A 23989-nucleotide genomic window follows, 5' to 3' on the forward strand; every position below is an offset into this window, starting at 1 on the left:
TTTTTTTTTTTTTTTTTTTTTTTTTTTTTTTTTTAATTCTCACAATCATCTGAATATAACAAATACATCAATTACCATATCTCCATCACAAGTTTAAAACGCATTATTATGGAGAGGTTTATGTAAGAATGCTCACAATCCAACTCATTGGCGACCACCGTCCTCGTTGACATACCGACATACTGCCCCATGTATGGGGCTGAGTTTTTCATACTCGTATAAAAAATGCTCACAATCCAACTTTTTAGGGACTAGCGTCTTCATTGGCACATCGCTCGATGTCTGGCTCAGTTATCATTTGTATTATCTAAGTCCTTCTGATGTGAACAAAAAAATATCAATCATATAATATGCTTCAATGAAATGGAGGTGTGAAAAAATATTATTGAAATTATCAAAAAATATTTCAATTCATGCCACTGAGAATGAAGTTTCGTATTATAAATTTTGGGTAGATTACAATTTATGGATAGATCGAATAATCTAGAGTTATTGTATTTGATTAATGTATTTTAAGATTTTTTATTTATTTTATGTTACAGTTAAGAGTTAATTATGATTACTAAGTATAAATGTTACCTCTTGGAAATGAAACTATTAAAGCCAACAATTAAGTAATGGCTAAAAGTAATATTAATTATGACCATGAGATAGGAAGGTTAATTTATAAGTATGTTGCATTTATAGTATGTTGCATTTATAGTATGTTGTATTTATAAGTAGACTTAGAAAATATAGTAAAAAAAAAAAAAAACATTTTTACAGAATCATTCAAGCTCGATGATCAATCTTGGTTGTGGAGTGATTCGAATCTCAAACAATTTTCTTGCCTTGAGATATTCTCGATCGATATTCTTGATCAATCCAAATCTTACTAATTTCCACATGTCTATTCCAAATCTTTCTCCCTTGGTCGGCCTTAGTTTTAAATCTAACAATAAAATGCGCTTAATTTTCCTCTCCAACCCTGATCTCCAGGTACTTATAATTTTATTGGTATACTTATAATAAATCCTATAATTAAATTAAATAAATCCTATAATTAAATTTAGAGATGACTTGTGCAATTATATTAATATTATGCGCGATGGCCGTACAGTCGGTCACGAAGTTACCACGTGACCACAACAAAATTAGGGTAAAATCCCCTGCTCCCTGTAAATAAATCAACCGGCCAAAGCGGAGCCATCGTAGAGCTTCTGACTTTGGTTGTTTGTTCTTCCTCTAATTTTCTCAAACATTCTTGTTTAATGCGATGTGTTCTATTGCGTTTCTTCTGATTTTCCATCCTTTTTGAAACGTGGTTGATATGAACCAAGAATACAACATACATGGCTTTATATAGCTTCAAAATGAAACTATTAACGTCATTCCAAGAATTGTAACATTCATACTTTAGAGCTATAATTAGATGTAAATGTAACCTAAAAAAATCTTAAAATAACTCCAAATTACTCAAAATGGTAACCCACCCAAAATTTACCACCCAAAATTTACAACAATCAAACTTCATTCTTCTTCAATAGAAGATGAATTGAAACATCTTTTGATAATTCTTCACATCTTCATTGAAGTATATTGTATGATTGATCATATCAATTGTCCCCGATTCTGTTTTCTATCTTTGCGTTACCGCCTGCGAATAGCTAATTTTTCGTCCCCGTAGACGAAACTTGCACTCCCTGACCGGTGATTTACTTGAAAGTTTGATTTGATTTGATTGTTTGGAGGAAGCAGTGGATGATGATGAAGCAATTACTAATAATCCAACACTTGATCTGAGATAATGTATTCATTATCTGCTGATGCTACTCTTAGCTTCTAAATCTACATTCCTTGATCTTTCTATCCATCTTTCTCTAAGTTTTTATGCTTAAAATGATTTTGGTACATGCTTAGTTCTTGATCTGTGCAGTCCACAGTTATTTGCATTTTAGTTTCGTGGCTTAATTGAATTCCAATGCTTTGTTTACTATATTTAGGCAAAGAAACCTGAGCATAACCAAACAGACTAATGTTTGGCCTAAAGATTGAGGAATGATTGTAACGGCTTCTCTTGGTTGTGATTTCACTGTTGGTACAAATCCAGGGGAAAAAAATTATGTTCCTTGCCCATAGACATCTCTCGTTCAACTAAACAATCAAATTTTGTGTCACGATGAACATAGAAAAGAGCTACTGATAGCAACACTGTTAAACATTTAAGCCAATGCTTTACCCAGAATCCTATAGTATGATACTATAATATCTGTCTAGACAAGAACAAAACAAACCAAAAATTGAATAAAAATCTAAATCTTCTATTGATAATTTGTATCCCAGGCTTTCCTAAAGCAACAAACATCACCTTCTACAATCTCAGGTAGGCATTGCAAAGACGATGCAATGAATCAGATAACCTACAACATCCAACATTCGAATCTAGTTTTCCCTCCTTTACTCAGTCCAAACATTATAAGTTGCACTGTTTCCAATTTTTTTCGTGTAGTCAATATGTTCTTAATTGCTTCAAACGTTTCTTCCAATTAGTCTTTGTTTGCTTCTCTATTTCATATTTTCTCTGACCCAGCAGTTCATCAATTTCAGCGACAATAATTCTTTAATGAAATGAGGATTTAAAAAAGGGGGGAAATATTGAACGTCATATCAACCGTCAATAATTGGTATAAATTGATTTGTAGGTGGCCACAGAACCAAATTAAATACACAAGGTGACTAGAAATATCTTTTAGATCTTCAACAATCAGTTCCAAATTTTATTCTTTAAATTATCAAGATTGTTGTGATGATAAACTTCATTCTCCGACACCACAATTGTTAAAACGTAATTACAATTTTTCAAGTTCTTGAATATATGGAGTAAAATTCTTCAATGAGTCGATCTTTGCTTGAACTAGCAACAGAGGAATTCATGGTAAAAAGACACAAATAGCTTCATAATGACAAATAGGACTTGAAAATATTAATACATCCGACTAAAATGGTCACTTCAAGGAACTCTGCATGGACGCATAAAATCCTTAAAAAAATGAAGTTCTGAGAATAGGATTGTAGACCGTCCTCTTCGATGGTCTTGCACATGGCAATCAAGATAATTAAATTATCGTAGTTAAAGAAACAAATTAAAATTTATATACCAATACGTAGTAATGAAACAACAGACCTATATGTTACAGATCAAAATCCAGTTTTCAATACGTTTTCGTTACTGAAACCTAATGTCTAAATGAAAAAAATGGATTGAGCATTAACTCATTAAAATAAAAGAATATGGAAAATTGACTATTAAAAGAATGTTGAAATTAAAAAGCTTCGACAAGAAACAATGATGGAGATTAAAAAAATGAAATAGTATTTAGACCAGTATTTAACATGATGAAGCATTACTTTCTTGTAAGTAGTTGAAGCTTCATCCTTAAATTTATATGAATTGCAGATGCAAACGAAGTTTAAACAAAATAAGGATAACTAATATCTCATTCGATACTAGCATCTCTAAGAAAATCGGAATGAAATTTCAACAGTGTACCAAAACTCAAGACACAGTTAAATCGCAGTCATAGTGTATTAAAAACAGAGCAAATAGAAGTGAAAACGAAATCATCGGAATCCAAATCAGGCCTCAGGCAAATTGTTCACAATCATTAAGATTATCAGACAATGTAGGCAAATCAAAATATCAGTCATCACCGGCCTGATTCAGGAAAAAAAAACGAAAAGACAACAAACCGAATCGTGAAAATTGGCGAGTGAAGAGATCGCTCAGTTCAGCGGGGTATTCGACACGCAAAGACCTCTCACTCTTTTAAAAAGAGGAAAGGACTCTGCAATCCGGTCTGTTGAGCTTGAATTTTACTGAGTCGTCACTGCGATCTCCTTCACTGCCTAATTTCAACGAAAGCAAAAATGAAATTACAGACATAGGGTTGAGAGGGAAGAAAAGATTGGATCGAAGTCGAAGTCACTTGGGCAATGAGGGCGTCGTGTGATTGAGGATTTATATAGTGCAGATTAGGGCTTCCACTTCCCAGTTTTGTATGAAAATACCAAAATAGCCCGCTCCTCGCTCGTGTTACAACGGTAGCGAGAATTTTATGGACTATTCGAAAAAAAAAATATAGGTATATTAACAATAATAATAATATATATATATATATATAGACATATTAATAAATTCTTTTTTTTTTAATTTCAATAATATCATTAATTTTTAAAAAAATTAAAAAATATCGTTACAATGAAAGATGTTATATTTTATTTAAAAAATAATTTTAGTTAATATCTGGTTTTAAAAGAGTTTATTTTAAAAAAGACTTTTTATATATTTTTTATAAAAAGTTAAAGGCATTAATATTATTTTTAAAATTTAAGAATATATTTAAAATAAAATATTAATAGTTTCATTAAAAATATTTAAAAAAATTTAAAAGTATTATAAAAATTTTCGAAAGCTTACAAGTATTTTATATTTTTATTAATTTAATAAAAAAAATATATCAAATTTCACTTTTATCATATATTTCCTTCTAAATTCCAATTTCATCGACTAAAACAATAAATAAACAACAATATAAAATTCTCAAGAAATTAATTTTAATATAAAAACTAAATTTAAAATCAAAACTTCACTAAAAAATGATTAATCAATCCAAAATAATCGTGAAATAAACATTAATTTTAACAGAAAATTCCCAAAAGAACGGTATATTATTATTGATGAATACAGTAAAATTCAACCACCAAGAACAGCACAAGAACAAAGATCTTCCAAGTCGCCCATAATTAGTTTCAAAGCCCAGCAGTGAACGGAACGCCGGTTGCCGGCAGCCATGACTTCCCGGCGATGAAGCTCCCGACGGTAAACTTGGAAGCTTCGGCGGCGCTTGTAATCACTCTGTAACCCTTCCACTTCACTCGCTTAGCAGTGGACGAACCAGGGCCAAAGTTCTTGAACTCTCCATAATAGAGCGTATTCAGGGCAAAGTCCCCGCTCCATTCCAGCCACCCTGCAGGGTTCACCAAGCTATCCATGAAGCACTGCATGTAAACCGTCCGGGAGTACTCCTTCCATGGCCTCCCCAGATAGGTTCTCACCGAGCTTAGCACCGGTTGGAGGTCGGCCGTGGCCATCACTCTCGAGTTGTGGATTGAGATTCCGGTGTTCTGATTTGGGTCCGATCGGCCTTGCGCTGTTACCACGCATTGCTGACCTGACATTGGTTTTCTCGCGTAGATCATGCAGTTTTGGAGTACCACGGCTGCGTTGCCGAAGATGAAGTCTACTGTGCCGTAAATGTAGCATTCTTTGTAGAATTGTCTTTGGGAGTGGACGTAGAGAGTGTCTTGATATCCCTCGAAGCCGCAGCGGTAGAAGACGGAGAGATCCGAGCCCGATCGAAGAGCTACTGCTTGGTGGTTTTGAGGTCCGGCTGTGTTGCGGAAGGTGATGCCACGAGCAATGAATCCTTCCCCAGTAACAGCTGAACAAAGTCACAAAATTTGCAACAATTTATTTGTTAGAAATCACTCTTTCGTAGTGGTATGAAATTGTCCACTTTAAGCATGAGCTCACAGCTATACAAAGTCACAAAAATTTATAACAATTTATTCGTTAGAAATCATGACTCTCCAGATTGGTATGATATTGGCTACTTTGAGCCTAAGCTCGTAAGTGAACAAAGTCTCAAAATTTACAATAATTTATTTGTTAGAAATCACGACTCTCTACCATTGTATCATATTGTCCACTTTGAACATAAGCTCACAGTGAACAAAGTTTCAAAATTTACAATAATTTATTGGTTAGAAATCGCGACTCTATACAATTGTATGATATTGTCCACTTTGAACATAAGTTCACAGTGGACAGAGTTTCAAAATTTACAATAATTTATGGGTTAGAAAGCACGACTCTCTATAATTGTACGATATTGTCTACTTTAAGCATAAACTCACAGTTTAGGTGAACAAAGTCACAAAATTTACACCAATTTATTTGTTAGACATCACGACTCTCTACAATTGTATAATATTATCCACATTGAACATAAATTTTCATGGCTTTACTTTAGGCTTACGTAGAAGGCCGCCTCGTATTTTCCGTTGGGTTAGTGAGAGAAAAAGGAGAGAGAGAAGAAACGTACCAACGGTGGCGGAGTTGAACGTGGTGGAGCCGCCGCGGACACTCCTACTCCCAGTAATAATGGTATACTTCAACCCATCTCCGACGAGCATCAAATTCTTGACCTTATTCCCAATCACAACATTCTCTTTATAAACCCCTTTCTTAACATGTATCACAAATCTCCCACTCCCTTTCCTCTTGGCCGCCGCATCCACCGCCGCCTGCACCGTCTTATAATTCCCAGACCCATCAAGCGCCACAACCAAGTCCGCCTTAGGAACCGCCGCCTGCAGCAGCCGCCGTTCACCAGCCTTAACCCACGTAGGAAACCCACCATGATAACCCGTCTCCGTCTCAGAGCAGTTATTCATAGCCAAACTATTCCTAATCAACTTAGTCACATTATTACTCCTCCCAAGAAAAGGAAAAACGACGTCGTAATCCTTAATATTAAGGTCAACGAATCCGGCACGACATGTCTCGAGATTAGTCAACGCGGAGCTGAGCCATGTTTGGATGTCGAAATCGGAGCAATAGTTGTCGGAGAAGGTTCGGTTGAGCTGGAGGATGGTGTCTTGGTAGAGCTCCAAGCAGTCGGCCCACGCGCCTTTTTCCTTTGGGGTGCGGCATTTCTGGGCGTGGCGCTTGGTGAGCGACTCGGCGGTGAGAGCCCTTTCCATGGCGATTTTGAAGGCGGTTTTTTTGAACTCGGCGAGGTTTTTGGGGTTGAATTTGGCGTTGAAGAAGCTCTTGCAGACGTCGGGGTATGGGGTTTGGCTGCACCATAAATCCTTGGCGTTGGGGGCTGAGAAGGATGGGGAAATTGCTAATAAAATGGACATTGAAATTACAAGGATGGACACATGGCGGTTTTGAGCCATTTTTTGGTCGTTGGTTGTGTTCTTGAGTGATGGGTTTTGGGGGTGTTTTTATAGGGGAAAATAAGAGGAGACAGCTTGAATTGGGCTGGTTTTTATGTGTTTTTTGTTTTTTTTTTTTTTTTTTTGAAAATGGTAGTAATCTATGGGAATGTTGTGTTCTAAATCCGTCGTATATGAATGATTTAGACTTTTGTAGCTCGTAAATTATTGTGTTTCTAATTGTTTTATTAGGGAGAGAGGCACACAATCTACCCCTTGAGGGCTCAACGTTCTTGCTATCTCACTGTCTCATATCTTAGCTTTGATATCTTTTGTAATATCCTAAGTTCACTGCTAATTGATATTGTCTACTTTAGTCTATAACGTATCGACGTTAGCTTCACAATTTTAAAACATGTCTGATAGAGAGAGGTTTCCACACCGTTGTAAGAAATATTTCGTTTCCCTCTCCAACCAATGTGAGATCTCGCAATCCACCCCTTGTTGGCACACTGCCCAGTGTCTGAATTTGATATCATCTATAACAACCCATGCCTACCACTAACCGATATTGTCTACTTTGTCAGCCTCACAGTTTTAAAACATGTCTACTAAGGAGAGGTTTCCAGAGGCTCTTAGATATTTCGTTCCCCTCTCTAACTAATTTGTTACTGTCACTAAAATTTCTATATAATTTTTTTTTTGTAATAAATAGAAATAAAACAGCAACTTGTAAAAAATATTTAAAATCAATTGGGTTAGAAAAACATAGTAATAATTAGGTTTTAATGATTAATTATGGATTATTATGTTCCTAATCTCAATTAATAAACCTAAGTAGTGGTTGGGGAAGGGAAACGATGGAGAAGAAGCATCTCAATTAATTGCTTCACATTTAACTATTCCATCATGTTAACACGTCTTAATTAAATTTAATTAACATTTTTCATATATATATATATATATATATATAGTTAATATTTTTTAAATTATTTATGACTTTCTCTCGAGATTAGAAGTTCAAATTCTCGATATAACGCTCAATATTATTTTAATTTATTTTAAGACGTGACAATATTTCAAATCTTATTATAAAATAAATATAGATTAACCGATATATTTTAAAAAAAACTATATTCTAAATAATTATTTTCTACAAAATCTGCTTTATAATTACAAGATAATGACAAAATAAATAAATAAAAATAAAAAATAAATGAAAGGGGGAAATTTTATAAACTAAAGTTGACAACTGCTGGTTTTAATCATGGTTGGTGAATCATTCATTAATTTTAATTCCTATAAATATATAATTAAATCATTCAGTGCATGTGAGGGTAATATAAAATATATGCCTTTAATTTTGACTTTTTTTTTTCTTTTTATATTTTATTTATGGGTTGAATTAATTAAATTTTAAATTAAGTATTTAATAATTCATAGTGATTAAATTACTAATTATAATAATGTTCAGCCAATTATAATTACGTTTTACAAAAAAAATCCTTAATAATTTAATTTGTTATATTTTTAAAAAATATGTTTTTTTATTAAGTAGGTTTAAGATAATGAGTTTAAATGATTATTAGTCAACTTAATGGAGGGAGAAGGATAAAGAAGAATATGATTATGAATATTTAGTTGGAATAATTATATTATAATTATTTGTTAATTTGGGGTTTGAAAATTCCACTTTACCAAAACTTAATTTATTAATATTTATAGCAATGAAGATATTAGAAACGCGTACGCAATGAAGTCGTATTCAAAAACAACTAAATTCTACATTATATTAATGAAAATTATATTCATTATTATCCACAAATTTTTTAATTGCAATTTTTCTTTTTTTATTCACATTAATGAAAATGAAAGTCAATGTTATTTTACAAAATAAAATTTTCAAAACTGGCTTAAAACACTAACAAAAAAGAAAAAAAAAAACCACCGATGCTCGGACCAAAAAGAAATAACAATTTGCGGAGAGCGGAACTCTTTTTACATGTTGGTTATTAAAATCATCGAATTTGAACATTTCTTACGATAATATAAAAAAACTCTATTTTTTCACCCAAGCTTTAAATGACTCAATTATAATTTTCAAATTAGAATTCGATTTTAAATTTATACATATTTACATAATTGGAAGTAACTAATTAGATTTACGACAAAAGCTAGAAATCCAATCTCCACACGATAGACCTCAAGAGTAATGATAGTAAGTAATTGAGTTCAGTAGTTCCTCATATAAAATTAATGACTCTAGAGATATAGTAATATGGAGAAGAATAAATTGTTTCAAGCATCGACAGAACCAGAAGCGTCCCTTGTTTCAAAGAGAGGAGAACGGGTTATTCATATTTCATTTGATGGTTAAAGACAAATTGAAAGCTAAACAATGGTAATTCTAAGGATTCCCGAGGGGAAAAATAGAGATGTCTCCTACGTTACCCGTAATATGTGGAAGTATCGACGTAATTTCATAGAGTCATTCAGTCTAAATGCTACACGAAGAACATAAGCCAGATGAAGGAACAAGAAGACCTAAGATGTAGAGTACTATCTCTTTTTGTTCGAAATTTTAGTCCTAATGCTATTATCTATTGAAATATTAGGATATTGGAAAGATTTTAGTCCAACACATCAATATTACATCAACCTCTCCAAATGTTATTAATGGAAACTCCCTACTTTTTTCATTAAAGACTAATAATTCAATTGAACTATTATAAACTTACAGCACATCGAAAATTAGTTCATGGTTCAAGAACCAAAATTACTTTATTTAGTATCCAAAAATGAAAATGTTTCAACCATTCTATATAACAATTGACTGCTCTATTCCCTCTTGTACTCAAGGGCCTAACATAGCTTCACCCGCAAAGTTAGCTTGATCATCTTCTCCAGACGTCTAAGATGAAAGAATTTTAAGAGAGCTGCAAACCATACCTTCCATCTTCGTGTTGGATTCGACCAACACTTCATTTTTTTTTTTCTCTACATTCTCGACGATACGTTTTCGTATTATAGCCTTTTAGTAACCTGTTTCAGTCAGTTTGAACACTTTAAAAGTTATGAAAATATCAATAAATTTTTAAAAAGATATGCATTACCATTAATCGCCTTAGTTATATAGCTGAGGATTCTCATTCATTTTGTGTGCATCATTGAGCTTGAATTAATTGCAGTTCTTATAATCCAAAAGCCACTCTCTGCACATAATCAGGCCGTCTTTTGCTTGGCATCCGAAGCAACCCTGTAATCTGCAGTTCAGTAACAGCAGTACAAAACCTGGCTCTGTTGAAAAGGGGTTAAAGGGTTTCAAGGATATCTTAAAATGGATCAACAAAATATTTACCGCATCGACGCTTCATAGGATATATAATCAGAACTATTTCTACAGATGCTTCTTGGACAAAACAAGAAACACGGAATAGTGTCACAATCTTGTGAGTTTTCCTTTTTCTTACTTTTCAATATGCTAGAAGAGAACACCCAAAATATGGAGATGGAAAACTCCATTCATAAACCAATTTTGCAGATCTAATTAGCATAGACTACAACTTCTGCATACAATAGTGTAAAAGGATACTGAATTGATGCATCACTTTTGTTTTCAAGGATAGGTTTATCTTTTTTTTTCTTTGGTGTAGAGCCTTGCTTCGTCCTGTGATTCCCTTTAGTACCAGGATGACTAACAACTGTCTTGAACGATTGGAACCAATCATGGAGATTGATGAGATCACCATGCTCTTGTGCTAGGTTATACCTACATGAAAGTTGCATAAAAATCTTTGGTCTAAAAACTGAAGAATGCGACACAGAAAAATTCTAACATACACCAGAAATGTTAGCCTTTTATCTTCCACACAAATATATGTTAATGAATTAACTCCATATAGGTTACAAAGGTTACATGAAAGAAATGCCATAGAACAGGGAAGGATGGTCCCTTGAGTTACATATACAGACTCACAGGCTACTTGCTCTCTTGAGAGAGGGTACTTGCGATGACCCTTGGTAAGATGCCTCAACACCGTTTATTATTCGCATGATGTATTTAGAGTTTGATATCTACCAAATCAATTTGGAATTGGAGCAAAGCATGAATTCTCAATTATATTCATGGGGAAAGTGGAAGCTACTAATCTGGTTTTACGCTCTCAAAGAGAGATAAAAATACTACAAACCTAGTTATAAGCTCACTAACTCACCCAATAGTCAAGTTGTAAACCCACATTCCATTAGATTACTATAATCTAGGGGAATGTGACACCTCGGTAAAGTTCTATTAATTCCTTAAATTTTCTAAGAGTGGGCAGGCGAAGTAATTTGTTGTGCTGGATGAAAAGCTGGAAGGGAAAAAACGTAAGCACTGAGAGGTTGGGGAGAAATCAATGATGGGCAAGTGCTTAATCGTTCTTGTACGAGTGTGCATTTAGACTTCTGGACCATGAGTATGAGAAGGTCTGTGATAAAGCTGATTGAGAGTACTTGGAATTTATCCATGATAGAAAGGGCTTCGGCTCTACATGGAGGATTTAAATGAAGGGATGTCTCTCCACGGTATACTTTTCCATCTTCATTAATGGCACACCCCACAGAAAGATTATGGCTAAAAGAGGCTTAAGACAAGGAGACCCCCTCTCCCCTTTTCCCTTCACTTTGATGGGAGATTATTTTATTAGGATGGCTCACTATTGTTGTGAAAGGAGATTTTTTTTTTTGGAGGCTTTCCTCTTCCCCCTCGCCTCAAGGTTGTAGTTTTGGGGCTTTTTGCATAATATACTTCTTTGTTTCTTATAAATATACACACACACACACATATTCTTTTAGATTCTTCTTTCCACGTTTATTAGGTTTCTTACCTCACTCACTTTGTATATTTTCTACCGTTGGTTTTTGTTCCATTCTTGTACAGATCATCCCCTTTAATCTAGGGCTGTTGTACTATGCGGAATCCACTAAATAGTTGAATGAAAATTCTTTCCCGGTAGAACAGAAAATATAAGAAGAATGAAAAAAGTGTACAAGTCAAAGACCAAATTATGATTTAAAGGAATACTACATTATCAAATTATAGAGGTTGATAGTTTAAATATATGGAAAATTGTGATGCAAATGTCAGTTTTACTCACATAATGGTTGAATCGTGCGCACATGGTAAAAGACTATTTCTGTTCTCATTGCAACAAGTACATTTTATGATTTTCTGGAACTCCAGAAGATCCACTTGAATCCTTCTTCTTGGATCTCCAATCAAGGCCTAGGAATAAATAAATAAATAAATAAATGGATGGAACCAAGATAACTTGCAGATAAAGTCAAAGAGCATGAACAGGGTGAGGTGTGCTTGACAACAGTCAATTCTGTTGGGAATAAGTATGCATGGTTGGTGCAAGCGTGCACATACTAACTTCGCTAATCCCCCAGGGTAAATTTTGCTACTTGTTCTAGACCTACATGTTTGATCTCCTACATTTTTCTATGAACAAAGATGAGATTGCAGAGAAATCAAGAAATTGCAACAATAATCGACTGGTTGCCCAATTGACTAATCCAAAGATAAAGGAGAGAAGAAATGCCAATAGCTGGTGCAACCCACCTAGGTTCACTTCAACATCGCAGAGCCGACCTTCATGAACATAAAAGTCGCATATTTGGGTTGAAAAACCAATAAGGACCCCATTTTTGTAGTCTATTCAATGAATTTAGTCCTTCTGAGAATAATATCCAGATAATAAAATTGACTTTTCGGGACTGTTGGTCTTCCGCAAAGCATACGCCATTTTCTTTCGAATTAAAGGGGGTACCAATAAGTTCACCAAAAATTTGGAATTAAAGGAACTATTGGTCTTGGTATTGAATATAAAATTCCATGTACAGAAACTTAGTTTTTCATCTGGTTTGGTATTCAAAATTCTATGGACATTTACATTCAACAAGAGAGTTTTCCTGTAACTCCCTTGGCTCTTTTATAATTTAATCCAGATAAGTTGTCTCTTACATAAATATATCAGCCAGCATATAGATTCTTAAATCAAACCCAAAATGATAGAATGGGCTTCCTCCCCCCCTATTCCGAAAAGCTACTCACTTAAACTTCGACTGGACTGCAGAAAGTTGCAGAAAGTTGCACAAATTGGCAATATTTGTACTAAGATCTTACGAAGCTCAAAATCTTTAAGGAGCCCAAGTTCCACATTTGGTCTCTAAACTCGAAGCAAGATAAATACAACTGACATAAGAACCGAATTATGATGAGCGAATATCCCTCGGCTAATTTCCTTCTACCAATTCAACTCCAAGAACAAAAGCGTCCAAAAGCTCATTTTTAATGGACCAAACCCCCAAATCAAGGACAGAATGATGATTTTCAGATTTAACTATTTTATGTTCAACTTAAGTTCAGTCAACCAGTGTAATGGGTAACAATTCTAGAATAGATCCAATCCACTAAAAACCACCACTAGGAAACTACTACAGTTTGAGAGAAAAGATATGGACAGGAAAAACAAATATAGCACTGTTAAATAAGGATGCAGCGATGAAATAAAGAACCTTAAACAGTTAAATCTCGTACTCTGACTTATGGCTGGCTGAAAGCATTAACTGACTTAAGACAAGTTCAAACTACTTCCTCCCACTTGTAACATATTATCAGTGTCATGATGAGTAATATTCAATTGGAAACCAAAATGCTCCATAATTGTTCTTCCTCGTTAAACATGTTCTGAAATAAAAAAGGCTATTATAATATTTGGTTTTATTAACTAGGGCATAATAATTGACAAATATCCTTGAGAACCTTTGCCACATTATTGACAGGATGCATTATAATAAAAGTAAACAAGAACAATTTCTAAACTAATGTGATTAAGTAAGCTACAACAATGCACAATGCATACTCCAATGGATTTCCTTAAAATCATCTCAATAGCTAGCAACGACTATCAGTAAAGGAGTACCATTTATACTTTCAAGTAATGATTAAAAAGCTTAAATTCATATTGAAGTGTCGTTGGCATGCTTACCAGCTGAAGTTTTCTGACATCTTTGAAGCAGATAAGTTCATGAAAAGGAACGGATTCAATGGGCCTCATATGTTCACTGGTTTATTTAAAAACAAAGAGCAATAAGTCACATTGCTTCATATATCAAATAGAATATCAAAATATCACAAGACTAGGTGCTTTTCAAAGTTTCTTTAATCTATGCTTTTTTCTCAATTAGTAAACTCTATTTATCTACTTGGATTGCTCTACAGAAAAAGACGCCAGTTGTGTGCCCCTTTGTTTCAATATTCATCAATAAATATAAGCAATAATGCAATAATAATAATAAATAAATAAAGAATCTAACAGTTTACCGCAATTCCCAATGAAATTTTTATGGCCTAAAAGTTATTATATTGCTCCCATGTCTGATAAATAGAAAAAATAGACCCAGTTAAAAAAAAAAAAAAAAAATTGAGAAATAAACCCCTCTAGCTACACATGAGACCTAAGCAAAAGTATTTTGCAAGTGTATTGAACTATTTTCATTCATTTGACTAAATAGCAGGAAATATGGCCTCTCCAATGAATGTCACATTAGTATTGAACTATTTTAGGTTCTTCTCCTGTACGTATGCTTGGGTGGAAATTTGTGGGGAGATGTTCGAAAGGGCGAGGGTCTCATTGGGTTAGATGGGGTACTATCTCTTGATTGACATAAGACTTCTTAATGAGGTCCTTTTTGATGCTTGGAGAAAGTCTTCTTGTTGAAAAGGAGGATGAAATAACACCTCCTCTTGCCCTCTACTATTTTATTTGATAAAATGTTTTGTAGTTAGGTAAAGCCCATACCTTCATTTCTCAAATGATAACAAAATAATGATAATAATCCTTTCTAATCTACATCGAGATATCATGAACCACAATAACAGCTGAAATGCAAACAAGTTTTATTACCTCACTAATGAACTAAGAAATGACTCAGCTTTCTCAATCATAGGCTTTGGATACTTAATAAATAAGTCCTTCTGGGATGCATGTCTTCTGCAAATGAAATAGTAAAATCCTGATATATTTAGTTTTCAAATGATGAAGATGATATAAACTGAGCAGGTTTCATATCTAACTAAATATATTTTTTCCTTAAAAAATTCAAAGATTTTCATGAAAAAAAATGTATGTACAGAGAGAGGTCTAAAAAGCACAAGAAGAGGAAACTAGTCACCTCAAAGCTAGTTAAATGCTAACAGCACACATACCTCAAATTAGTTCAATGGAGCAAATGAGGAACGGCAACATGAATTCCAAAATAATAATTAAAGAAAAAAAACCATGAATTGGATAAATGGAGTGTTTTTCACCTCTTTCCTCCAAACTACGCAGGAAAACTCTTGAAAAAATCACTTCAATAAACTGGCAAGAACAATAAGGAATATCAAAGAAATAGAAGTTTGAGCATGGTGAATGATCATTTGTCCTAAAGGAATCGTTTTAACACAAATCCCATTTAAAGAAAATCTCTTAATACTAAATGGACTTACGAGAGCAATGTAGGCTAGACAACTTAGATGCAGCCCACTGGAGGGCAGAGGCTAAAGTCATTTAATCTAAACCTGTCTTCTATGGGTTTTCTTTTTAACAGAAGCTCCATCGTCCACTTAAATAAAAATCTTTTTTATTGTGAAAGGAGACTCTAAAGAAGAAAGATCATAAAAACAAAGGACAAAATCTCCTCTATTTCTATATGTGATCACAATGGATGCTGGAATAAAAACACTAGAGCAATGCCTTATCGGCTATAAAAGGATTGATGACCAACGGCCCCTAAAGATGTTTTTCCAATGTTTCATTAAAATCCTTTCATTTATAAAGAGCAAACAACCACGAAACTACTTATAAATCAATCAAAATTTTGAAGACTACCTCTTTTGCCTTTCTAACCTAAACACTACAACCTTCTTTTTTTATCTAACAATGCTGAGTTGAAAGATCTAGAGACATAGAATAAGGCAAAAATTCCTTTACAACCATTTGTAACAACCCATGTCTAGGATTCGGAATCCGGATTTGGCACTTGATAGCCCCGACATTCTCTTGCATCCATTACAACATGGTCACGTTATCTACTCCTTGCTTCTTAAGAGCGAAGACTATCCCCACAGACAAACATGAGTTCTTCCAATATGTTTTGTCCTCACTCGTATGCATCCCAAGAAAATTCCTAGGAGGTCACCCAACATGAATGGCTCCACGTAAAGCGCACTTAGCCTTAGAGTTCCTATGACTGAGATAACAAAAAGGAAGGTGTACCTTGTTCGTATAGGTAGTAACTTCCATTTCCTTTAAGTCTTTTCTAGTCATCTTAACCTCAGGATTGCTTTCATTTAGATATGGTCTCGGTTTATTCATGTACCCCTCTTTTACTCAAGTGTCACATTTGTAAAAGGCCAAACAAGTGAAACCAATACTAATTGGTGAAGAAACAACTTTACAGGGGTTCAAATACATAACCTCTTGCTCTGATGCTAACTCACTAATAATTTATTTTTTTTTTGTTCATTCAGATAATTCCAAGAATTATCCAATTCATCAGAAAAAAGTTTTTCTGTTGTGACCAAAGATATCTTTTTTTGTAATTAATGATTTCTTAATTGATTTTATAGAAATTCAAAAATCTCTCCTAGAATATGGCGCCCTTGGGGCTTTCTATTTGATTGTATCGAAAGGCCCCATGAAGGTTAAGTTGATGGATTATGGTAAATTTTATACATTAGCACTTTTAACACCTGAAGTAGAATATCTCATATTTAAACAATATTGAACATATAGAGTAGAATAATACTTGGATACATCTGCAATGGCTTTTTCTGAACTCTTCCCATCTCCAAGCTTGAAAGCCAGCAGCAAGTCTTTCACTTTTTCATGGATCTAAGACAAGCAAATATGTGAAACATGACTAATGCATAATGGGATAAAGATAATTCCTAATAAAACAAAATGAGAAGACCAGCAAACAATAGACACCGAACAAAATAAAAAATCAAACTCTTTTTTTCTTTTATAAGAAACAAATATATATTAATCAAAAGAGAAACAGTCTAAGGACAAAGGGGCGTGGTGCCCCCTCCCTCAATGTTCATTGCCATAATGTATACACCATAGTTGTAATGTATCAGGCCAAAAACACTATGTTCATTACCATAATGAAAGTGAAAATACACCCTAGTTGTAATGTATACAAATGGATAATATTCCAAGTGGATGTCATAGCTTCTAACAGTCTTCTTAGAATAACCATACCTCAGGAACACAGCCAGTAATCTTTTCCCAACTCACTAGCAACTGATGAAGAAGCTCAGCAGGAAGATCCCTAATAGCTCAAAGTTTAGATTCATAACAGAGAACAAATATCTAGCTACTGGAATGGAAAATTATCTTTAACAAATCAACAATAGAGCATGTCTCATAATGTATATGACAAATAAAATCTCATTTAGATGTATTGACTAACGTATGATTTATGAAAACTCTTACTATGGACATCAGGAATGTTCAATAGCAAACTGCATATTTTGGAGTACCTTGGGTAGTCTAAAAGAACAAAAATAATATCTCACAGGAGGATACTTTTGGTGGAAAAAGATAAAAGAGGGTTGTTTCAGAAGTGTGTTTTCCCAACAATGATACAAGTTTCATGATTGGAGTGCAATTACAGTTTATCTTCTTTAAATGCCAATCTGGGGAGCTTTCTGTCATCTCCTTATGATTGTCGTTTTGTATTTTCTTTCCCTTCGATTGGTATCCTCTAAAGGATATCTTTTATAATATTTCATAAATTCAATAAAAATATTTGTTTCCTTTTTTAAAAAAATAGAAAAGAAAAAACTTTAGAATTGCATTATTTCGCATGTTTATGGACCGATTGCAATCAAAAGAATTTTAAAGATTTAAACTAAGTGTGGAAATAGTAACCATGTTAGTAGCAAGAAATAATATTTTGCTTAACCTCATTTTCCATTTTTTTTTTTTTTTCCATAAGAAATTCTTTCATTAAGAAAAATGAAGGAATATAAAAGAACATACAAAAAAAGAGTCCAAACCAATGAAAAGGGCCTCCATTCCAAAAGAATAACGCTGAACAGATAATTTTTCAAAAACCTTGGAGGAAAACACTCACGAGGTGTTAAACCTAATATACTTTAACATCCCATGAACACTCAATCCCTCAAAAAAATCCTACAATTTCTCTCAAGCCAAATACTCAACCTTGCAAAAAAGCAAGCCTGCAAAAATACTCTCCCCCTATCCCTATTAAGGGGGGAACACTGAAGGATTCTGAACAAAAATTCCTGTTACTAGCAAAAGAAACCCTGAAGGATTCTGAAAAACAAACCTGAATCAACTGTGCATATAACAACTCAATGAAAAACAATCCAGATTTTCCATTTCATTCATTAGTGCATTCGCCTTTCAAAATGTTTTCTTCAGAAGACTTATTGCGGCTTCTAGCTTTTTGTCACAAATCACATTTCCAATATTAATGCAAGTCCTGTTTATATCTTTTAGAAGAGGAATAAAAAATTTTTGGGGAAAAGTACATGGCAATGTTAAAGCTTAAGTCTGTAGTTATGTAATCCCTAGGATGAACAACTGCAATATATCACGCTACTGTAAACTTTATGACCTACCTCACTTTTCGAATTGCTTGATAAATATACCCATCCTTGCGAGATGAGAATTGATATTGTAGCTCACAACTACTTGAAAACGACATCCCCTTTCCTTGCTGCAATCTACTTGAATTTTCAGAAGTTATTGGTTTGAAAAGTTGTGGATCGAGTGCCTCACAAAGTAAGTCAAGCAATTGAACTTTGCCATACTTCCCAACTTGATAAAGACACTGCAAAGGATAGATATTGAGAGTCGAATTCCATGAAAGGGAAAATGTTCCATTACAAAAAAGAAAGAAAAGAAAGACTAATGAAGTTATGGCCACCTGGACAACAGCACTCCAGCCCTTCTGCCATCTCTCTAATTCTGATAATACATTACCAAGATTATTACCAGTTCCTTCCACCAATGGGTACCTAAAAATGTTGTGTCAACAATATACTATAAATAAATCGTTCACAAAATTACATGAAGTTTCTGAGCTTTTCATGAATACCTTGAATCAGACAGGAAATCTGAAGCGTGCTTGGATAGAACTTCTAGGAAAAGAGCACGGTTCCCATCCTGAAAACCCTTTGGTAAAAATTAATCATATTGCACGTACGTGATAAAGAAAAACATGACTGATAAATGCACTAACTGATGCTACTTTAAGTAGCATGCAAAAAATAGGTCTATGGAGGGAGTGCATTTCCAAAGTATTCAGGTTGTTTATGCATTTAATTTGAAATACATACAATTCGAGTCAGACTACTATCAGGAAAAAAATAGAAGAGACAGAGGTTAATGGTGATCTTTTCTTTTTTTATAAATACCTTAAATAGAGGAGAAATCGTTTCTGGCTTTCGTTAGATTTCTTTGACAATTTTAGAGAGTTTCCTTTATTCTCTTTATTCAAGTAGGCCGTGACCTCCTGTTCCTTTTCTATATTGGATGTTTTTACACGATTAATGGAAATACAGACCATTATAATTACAGAAAGCCTAAGTTACAAATAATTGTTTTTTTAGAACAAAAGACAAACATTTAATTCATTTACTGAAAAGTCAAACTCCAAGTCATAGTTTACAAAAAGGCAACTTAACTGATCCGTCACATTTTAAAATTATTTCTTCCTTTTCACTAACAAAATCAATTACTAGTTTCTAGCCATTCCAAGTCACAGTTTTGATTACTCGACCAAAAACAAAAAAAAAAAAAAAGAAACTTTCGCTTTGAACGTGTGACCACTTGGTAACAGAACAATGTTCAACGTAGCAGTTAACTAAAACACCTACGACAGTTACAGTTTAACAACAATTATAACTTCCACATTTCATAAAAAAATCTATTTCCAAAATATCAAAACAATGCATCAGGAAATAAAATAAATTCAAATAAAAGGTAACTAAGACACTTCATAAACTAGTAAATTCCAAATAAGAACCGCAAACTAATTATTGTAGAAGTATAAATTTATTATACAACGAGAAGTTAAAAGGGTAATAACTAAAGGCTACCTTATTCTCTTCTTCGACAATCGATCTCACAAGCATAAAGCTCAAGGGTTCCATGGAGAAGTGTTGGACACATGCAATCTGCAAATTCCTCGTCAAACTAGACATTAGGAGAAGCCTAATCATAATACAAAACAACATGGGAGAGAATGCCGCATATAACAAACAACAACTCAATGCCAGTTCATTAAGTTTCGCGGTAAAATTGAAGTACCAACCTTCATGGCTCTTATAAAGGATGTTAAAGTACCATCCTGATTTAAGAAGTACTTCCTCAGAAAGATGGCGACCTTGTGACCAATGCTGAACATACAACAATGCCTCAGCAGAACAGCCTCAACAACTGCTTCCATCCTCTCAGTCGGTGATCCTAATACAAACTTGCTAGGGCACAACTGCTGTAGTGCATTTGAACGAAGCACATTTGAAGGAGCATCAATTGTTGTAGCAACTCCCATGATTAAAATAATCGGAATCTTGACAATCCATTCGCTGACGTACGAAAACCATGAATGTACAAAATGAGAGCTTGAAAATAATATATACAAATTGCACACTCAAAAGGCAATAACTTTATGTCATAACAACAGAATGAAGCATAAAATCAAACAACAAACACATCAGCAGCTGGAGACCTTTTGGTAATTCCTAGTTTCTTAGGGTTGGGTGGTCCATCTCCCTCCACTCAACTTGTTGACATTTCCTTTCAACTTAAAAATAGTCATTTTAGATGGGACCTTTAGCTTTCAAGTCCTCGTCCAGAAAAATCCAGAAGTGCTAAACATGTTACCACAAATAGTCAAAGCCTAGTGACAATAGATGAGCAAATGGTGGTCTTTGCTACCCCTTTTGCATAAAAAGTATATCTACGGTTAAGGTGACATGAGTGAATCTCCTAGTCCAAGACATTAGTGTTTTATCCTTTTGATTACTTTATAAATCTTTAATATGGAAATTTCATTATCATTTTTCCTGTTGGAAGATTGTAAATCACTTTAAATTACTTTAGATTTTAAGATACATAATTAAGATGCAAACTTTCATATATTAAAAAGAGAGAACATTCCTTTTATAAATGAAAAATAGGTGACATAAAATCGTCCCATAAAGCATAAAGAGTCGTACATAAGTATAACACAAACATAGTAAGAAGTGAAATGGAAATTGGATATAAGTATGGCTCTTTGAAGTACCTCAACATAATGATGAAATCAGATAAAACTGAACCACAACATCGTTCTATGTCTTCAACAATCACAACTACTGGGTTTTCATAGTACCCTTGTTCTCTGTACCATGATGCTAGGACGAACATGTCAGCAGACTGCTCAAATTCCACAAATGAGAGCAAGTTCATAAAGTTGTTTAATTAAAGAATCCGACATTATTTGGAATATTCACTCTAAAAAACACACGGTACTTACATCAACAGTAACCTTCAACAACTGTCTCAGTAAACTTTTGATGCAGCCGTCTATGCTACTCTTGGCAGATAATTCTTGAGAAGAGAGACTTGCCACATGGCATCTATTAGATTTTAAATGAGAGCCAAGCTCTTCAAACGTCAGTAAATCATCCACAACTTCCATATTCTCTGCAAATTAATCAAGATTCCTTATTCAACAGCAAAACATAAGGAAATGTACAAAGAGTTCTCAAATGCCCTTCAATTGCAAAATGGTTAGAGTTCGTACATCAAATTGAAACTTTGGAATCGGAAACTTACTAGTGAGAACCAACCCTGTGAACAATATTTTACAATCAGCAGGAGTTAAAATAGGAAAAGGCCGAGAAGCTGAAGATGAACTAGGAGTCCCAGATGAACGAATAGCATCAAAGGCCTTATAAACCCAGCGACATATATCATCAAACACTTGAACATTAGTATCCCTCAAAACATCCTGCAAGAGCATAGCCCAACAACTTCTTCAGACACTACTAGAACAAGCAGTTAGAAGACAAATAGTAGCATTTGTAGGCAACCATTAGCATCAACTAAGTGGATAAACAGTGAAATCAAAACGATTGACCTTAATGGTGGTTTCAATTCTCGACCATACAAGCTCGAAAGCTTCCATTCGCAGATGTTCAAGAGTAGAATCATCACGTTCTTCCGTCTCAGGATTCTCGATTCCATTGGGACCAGATGGAGAGAGTTTAGCCTTCTTCCTTAGTTTTCCACATGGATTTGTTTTTCTCGAATTTTTCCGAGATGGTGCCTTATGAAGAACATAGAACGGCTGTCGACAGATGAAGCAAAATCAGTTCCAATTTCTTCAATCTGATTCACACAATTTCTGTAACAGGACATAAAATTTCAAGAGAAAACAAGCAAACCTCGAAATTGGTTTCGATGTTCTCTACTGTTGATGGAAGTGGGAACTCAACTAGAGGTGCAGCCGCAGGCGCCATTTCTGCGTCTCTCCCAATGGCTTGAGGGCTATTTGCCGGACCGTCTTGGCGGGAAACTACGTAGGCTACTTTTCCTTAATTCTTCTGTATTTTGATTCCTTTTAATTGAATTTTGTATGAATAGCCCAGTTTTATTTTGTCGGGTTACGTTATTTAATTAATTATAATGTTATTCTATAATGTACACCACCTTCATACTCTCAATGAACATGACTCTCCTAACGTGTTATTGTCAAATTCGAGCATAAACTCTCGTGATTTTGTTTTGGGTTTTCCCAAAATGTCATATACTAATGAAGTTTATGACTCGCTATAACCTCTGATCATTCTCTAAATTAGTGAATGTGGACTTTCATCATCCAACACATAGATTTGCACGTTAGTGTAATGAGTGTAACAGTAATTTAAAAATTACTTTCATCCTTTTAAAACTTTAATCTCAGCCAAATATATCACAGTAAATTATATTTCAATTGCATTTGATCTTTAAAAAATAAAAAAATAAAATAAAATAAATTGGTTCGGTGGTAAATTTCAATAAACTAAGATTGGATCGAGTAAAAACCATTTTACCAAATTAAAGTGATTATATTCTTAAAATTTAAAAAATAATAATCTTTTAGTGTTATATATCATCTGAAAATTGCTTGTATTAAATGAAATAATGCTGTTGTATTTGCAGATTCAACTAATGTAATATTAACTCAATTAATGGGTACAACTCCCCTATAAAAAATAATTCTCTAAACTGTTTTAGCAAAACAAATTGCGTGCTTGATTGAAATGTCATTGAATGTATCCATTGTTATTCGAGTTGAACGAAACTCGATTAGATATTAAAAATATGATAAGTAAATGGAGAATAGAGAACACAGGATTTTAGAAGGGATTACTTCTACCCGCTCGCTTCCATGGAACAATATCGTGGCAACGTAGACCTAAGTGGTTCATATTCCCGGTCTTCGATGCCATAAAAATTCCTTTACTTATTATTATGTCGAAATAATAAAATAATTAATAATTTTTTATCCCGTTCGTTAAAGATCCCTATGCTTGGTTTCAATTTTTTTCGGTTTATAAGAACCGTAAAGTTATTCAAATCAACACCCGATACAAGAAAATTAAGGAAAATTACACTAAACTCAAGTCTAATTACTCCCAAATCATCACAATCAAGTTTAAAAGTCAAACCAATAACTCTTCTTCTAAGAGCTATCAATTAGAAGCATGTTTCTCTCACAATCTGCCAATATTGCTATTTGCCCCATAAGCTCAAAACCTTTGAGGCCAATTTGGTGTCAACTCCCGTGGATACATGCAACTCTCCACAATAATATCATATTGTCCACTATGGGGCTTTCCCAAAAGGTCTCATACCAATGAAGATGTATTACTTTACTTATTTATCCACGATCATTCCCTATATTAGCC

General features: G+C 33.9%; 2 protein-coding genes and 3 non-coding genes across 9 annotated transcripts; 1 reads left to right on the plus strand and 4 right to left on the minus strand.

Moving 5' to 3' along the window:
• The first annotated feature begins 1737 nt into the window (after window positions 1-1737).
• Window positions 1738-1831, plus strand: LOC111459875. Its single transcript, XR_002713350.1, has one exon. It is a non-coding gene; the product is annotated as a small nucleolar RNA snoR31 (small nucleolar RNA).
• A 1784-nt stretch (window positions 1832-3615) lies between these two features.
• On the minus strand, window positions 3616-3698 carry LOC111459872. The gene has a single exon (XR_002713347.1). It is a non-coding gene; the product is annotated as a small nucleolar RNA SNORD34 (small nucleolar RNA).
• A 58-nt stretch (window positions 3699-3756) lies between these two features.
• Window positions 3757-3874, minus strand: LOC111459874. The gene has a single exon (XR_002713349.1). It is a non-coding gene; the product is annotated as a small nucleolar RNA Z107/R87 (small nucleolar RNA).
• An 814-nt stretch (window positions 3875-4688) lies between these two features.
• LOC111459307 (pectinesterase-like) lies at window positions 4689-7047 on the minus strand. Its single transcript, XM_023102152.1, has 2 exons — window positions 6144-7047; window positions 4689-5480 (listed from the first exon to the last, which is right to left on the minus strand). The coding sequence occupies exons 1-2, from the start codon at window positions 7003-7005 to the stop codon at window positions 4789-4791; spliced, it is 1554 nt and encodes a 517-aa protein (XP_022957920.1). The 5' UTR covers window positions 7006-7047; the 3' UTR covers window positions 4689-4788.
• Window positions 7048-9661: 2614 nt separating this feature from the next.
• On the minus strand, window positions 9662-22609 carry LOC111459306 (origin of replication complex subunit 3). 5 transcript variants are annotated; one of them, XM_023102147.1, is made up of 18 exons: window positions 22484-22609; window positions 22177-22386; window positions 21873-22047; window positions 21571-21740; window positions 21340-21470; window positions 20365-20638; window positions 20150-20227; window positions 19147-19223; window positions 18976-19066; window positions 18668-18879; window positions 17280-17349; window positions 16822-16907; window positions 14937-15023; window positions 14019-14094; window positions 12123-12250; window positions 10577-10753; window positions 10098-10281; window positions 9662-10026 (listed from the first exon to the last, which is right to left on the minus strand). In XM_023102147.1, exons 1-17 carry the CDS (start codon window positions 22556-22558, stop codon window positions 10176-10178), a joined length of 2223 nt encoding a protein of 740 aa, XP_022957915.1. In that variant the 5' UTR covers window positions 22559-22609; the 3' UTR covers window positions 9662-10026; window positions 10098-10175. The 5 variants fall into 5 exon arrangements, with proteins under 5 accessions (XP_022957915.1, XP_022957918.1, XP_022957916.1 ...); XM_023102150.1 differs by having other exon boundaries at window positions 9981-10026; window positions 10108-10281; window positions 19147-19214; XM_023102148.1 differs by having other exon boundaries at window positions 9981-10026; window positions 10108-10281; window positions 14937-15020.
• Window positions 22610-23989: the final 1380 nt, after the last annotated feature.

Source organism: Cucurbita moschata, unplaced genomic scaffold, assembly GCF_002738365.1.
Source record: "Cucurbita moschata cultivar Rifu unplaced genomic scaffold, Cmos_1.0 Cmo_Scf00022, whole genome shotgun sequence".
NCBI lineage: Eukaryota > Viridiplantae > Streptophyta > Magnoliopsida > Cucurbitales > Cucurbitaceae > Cucurbita > Cucurbita moschata.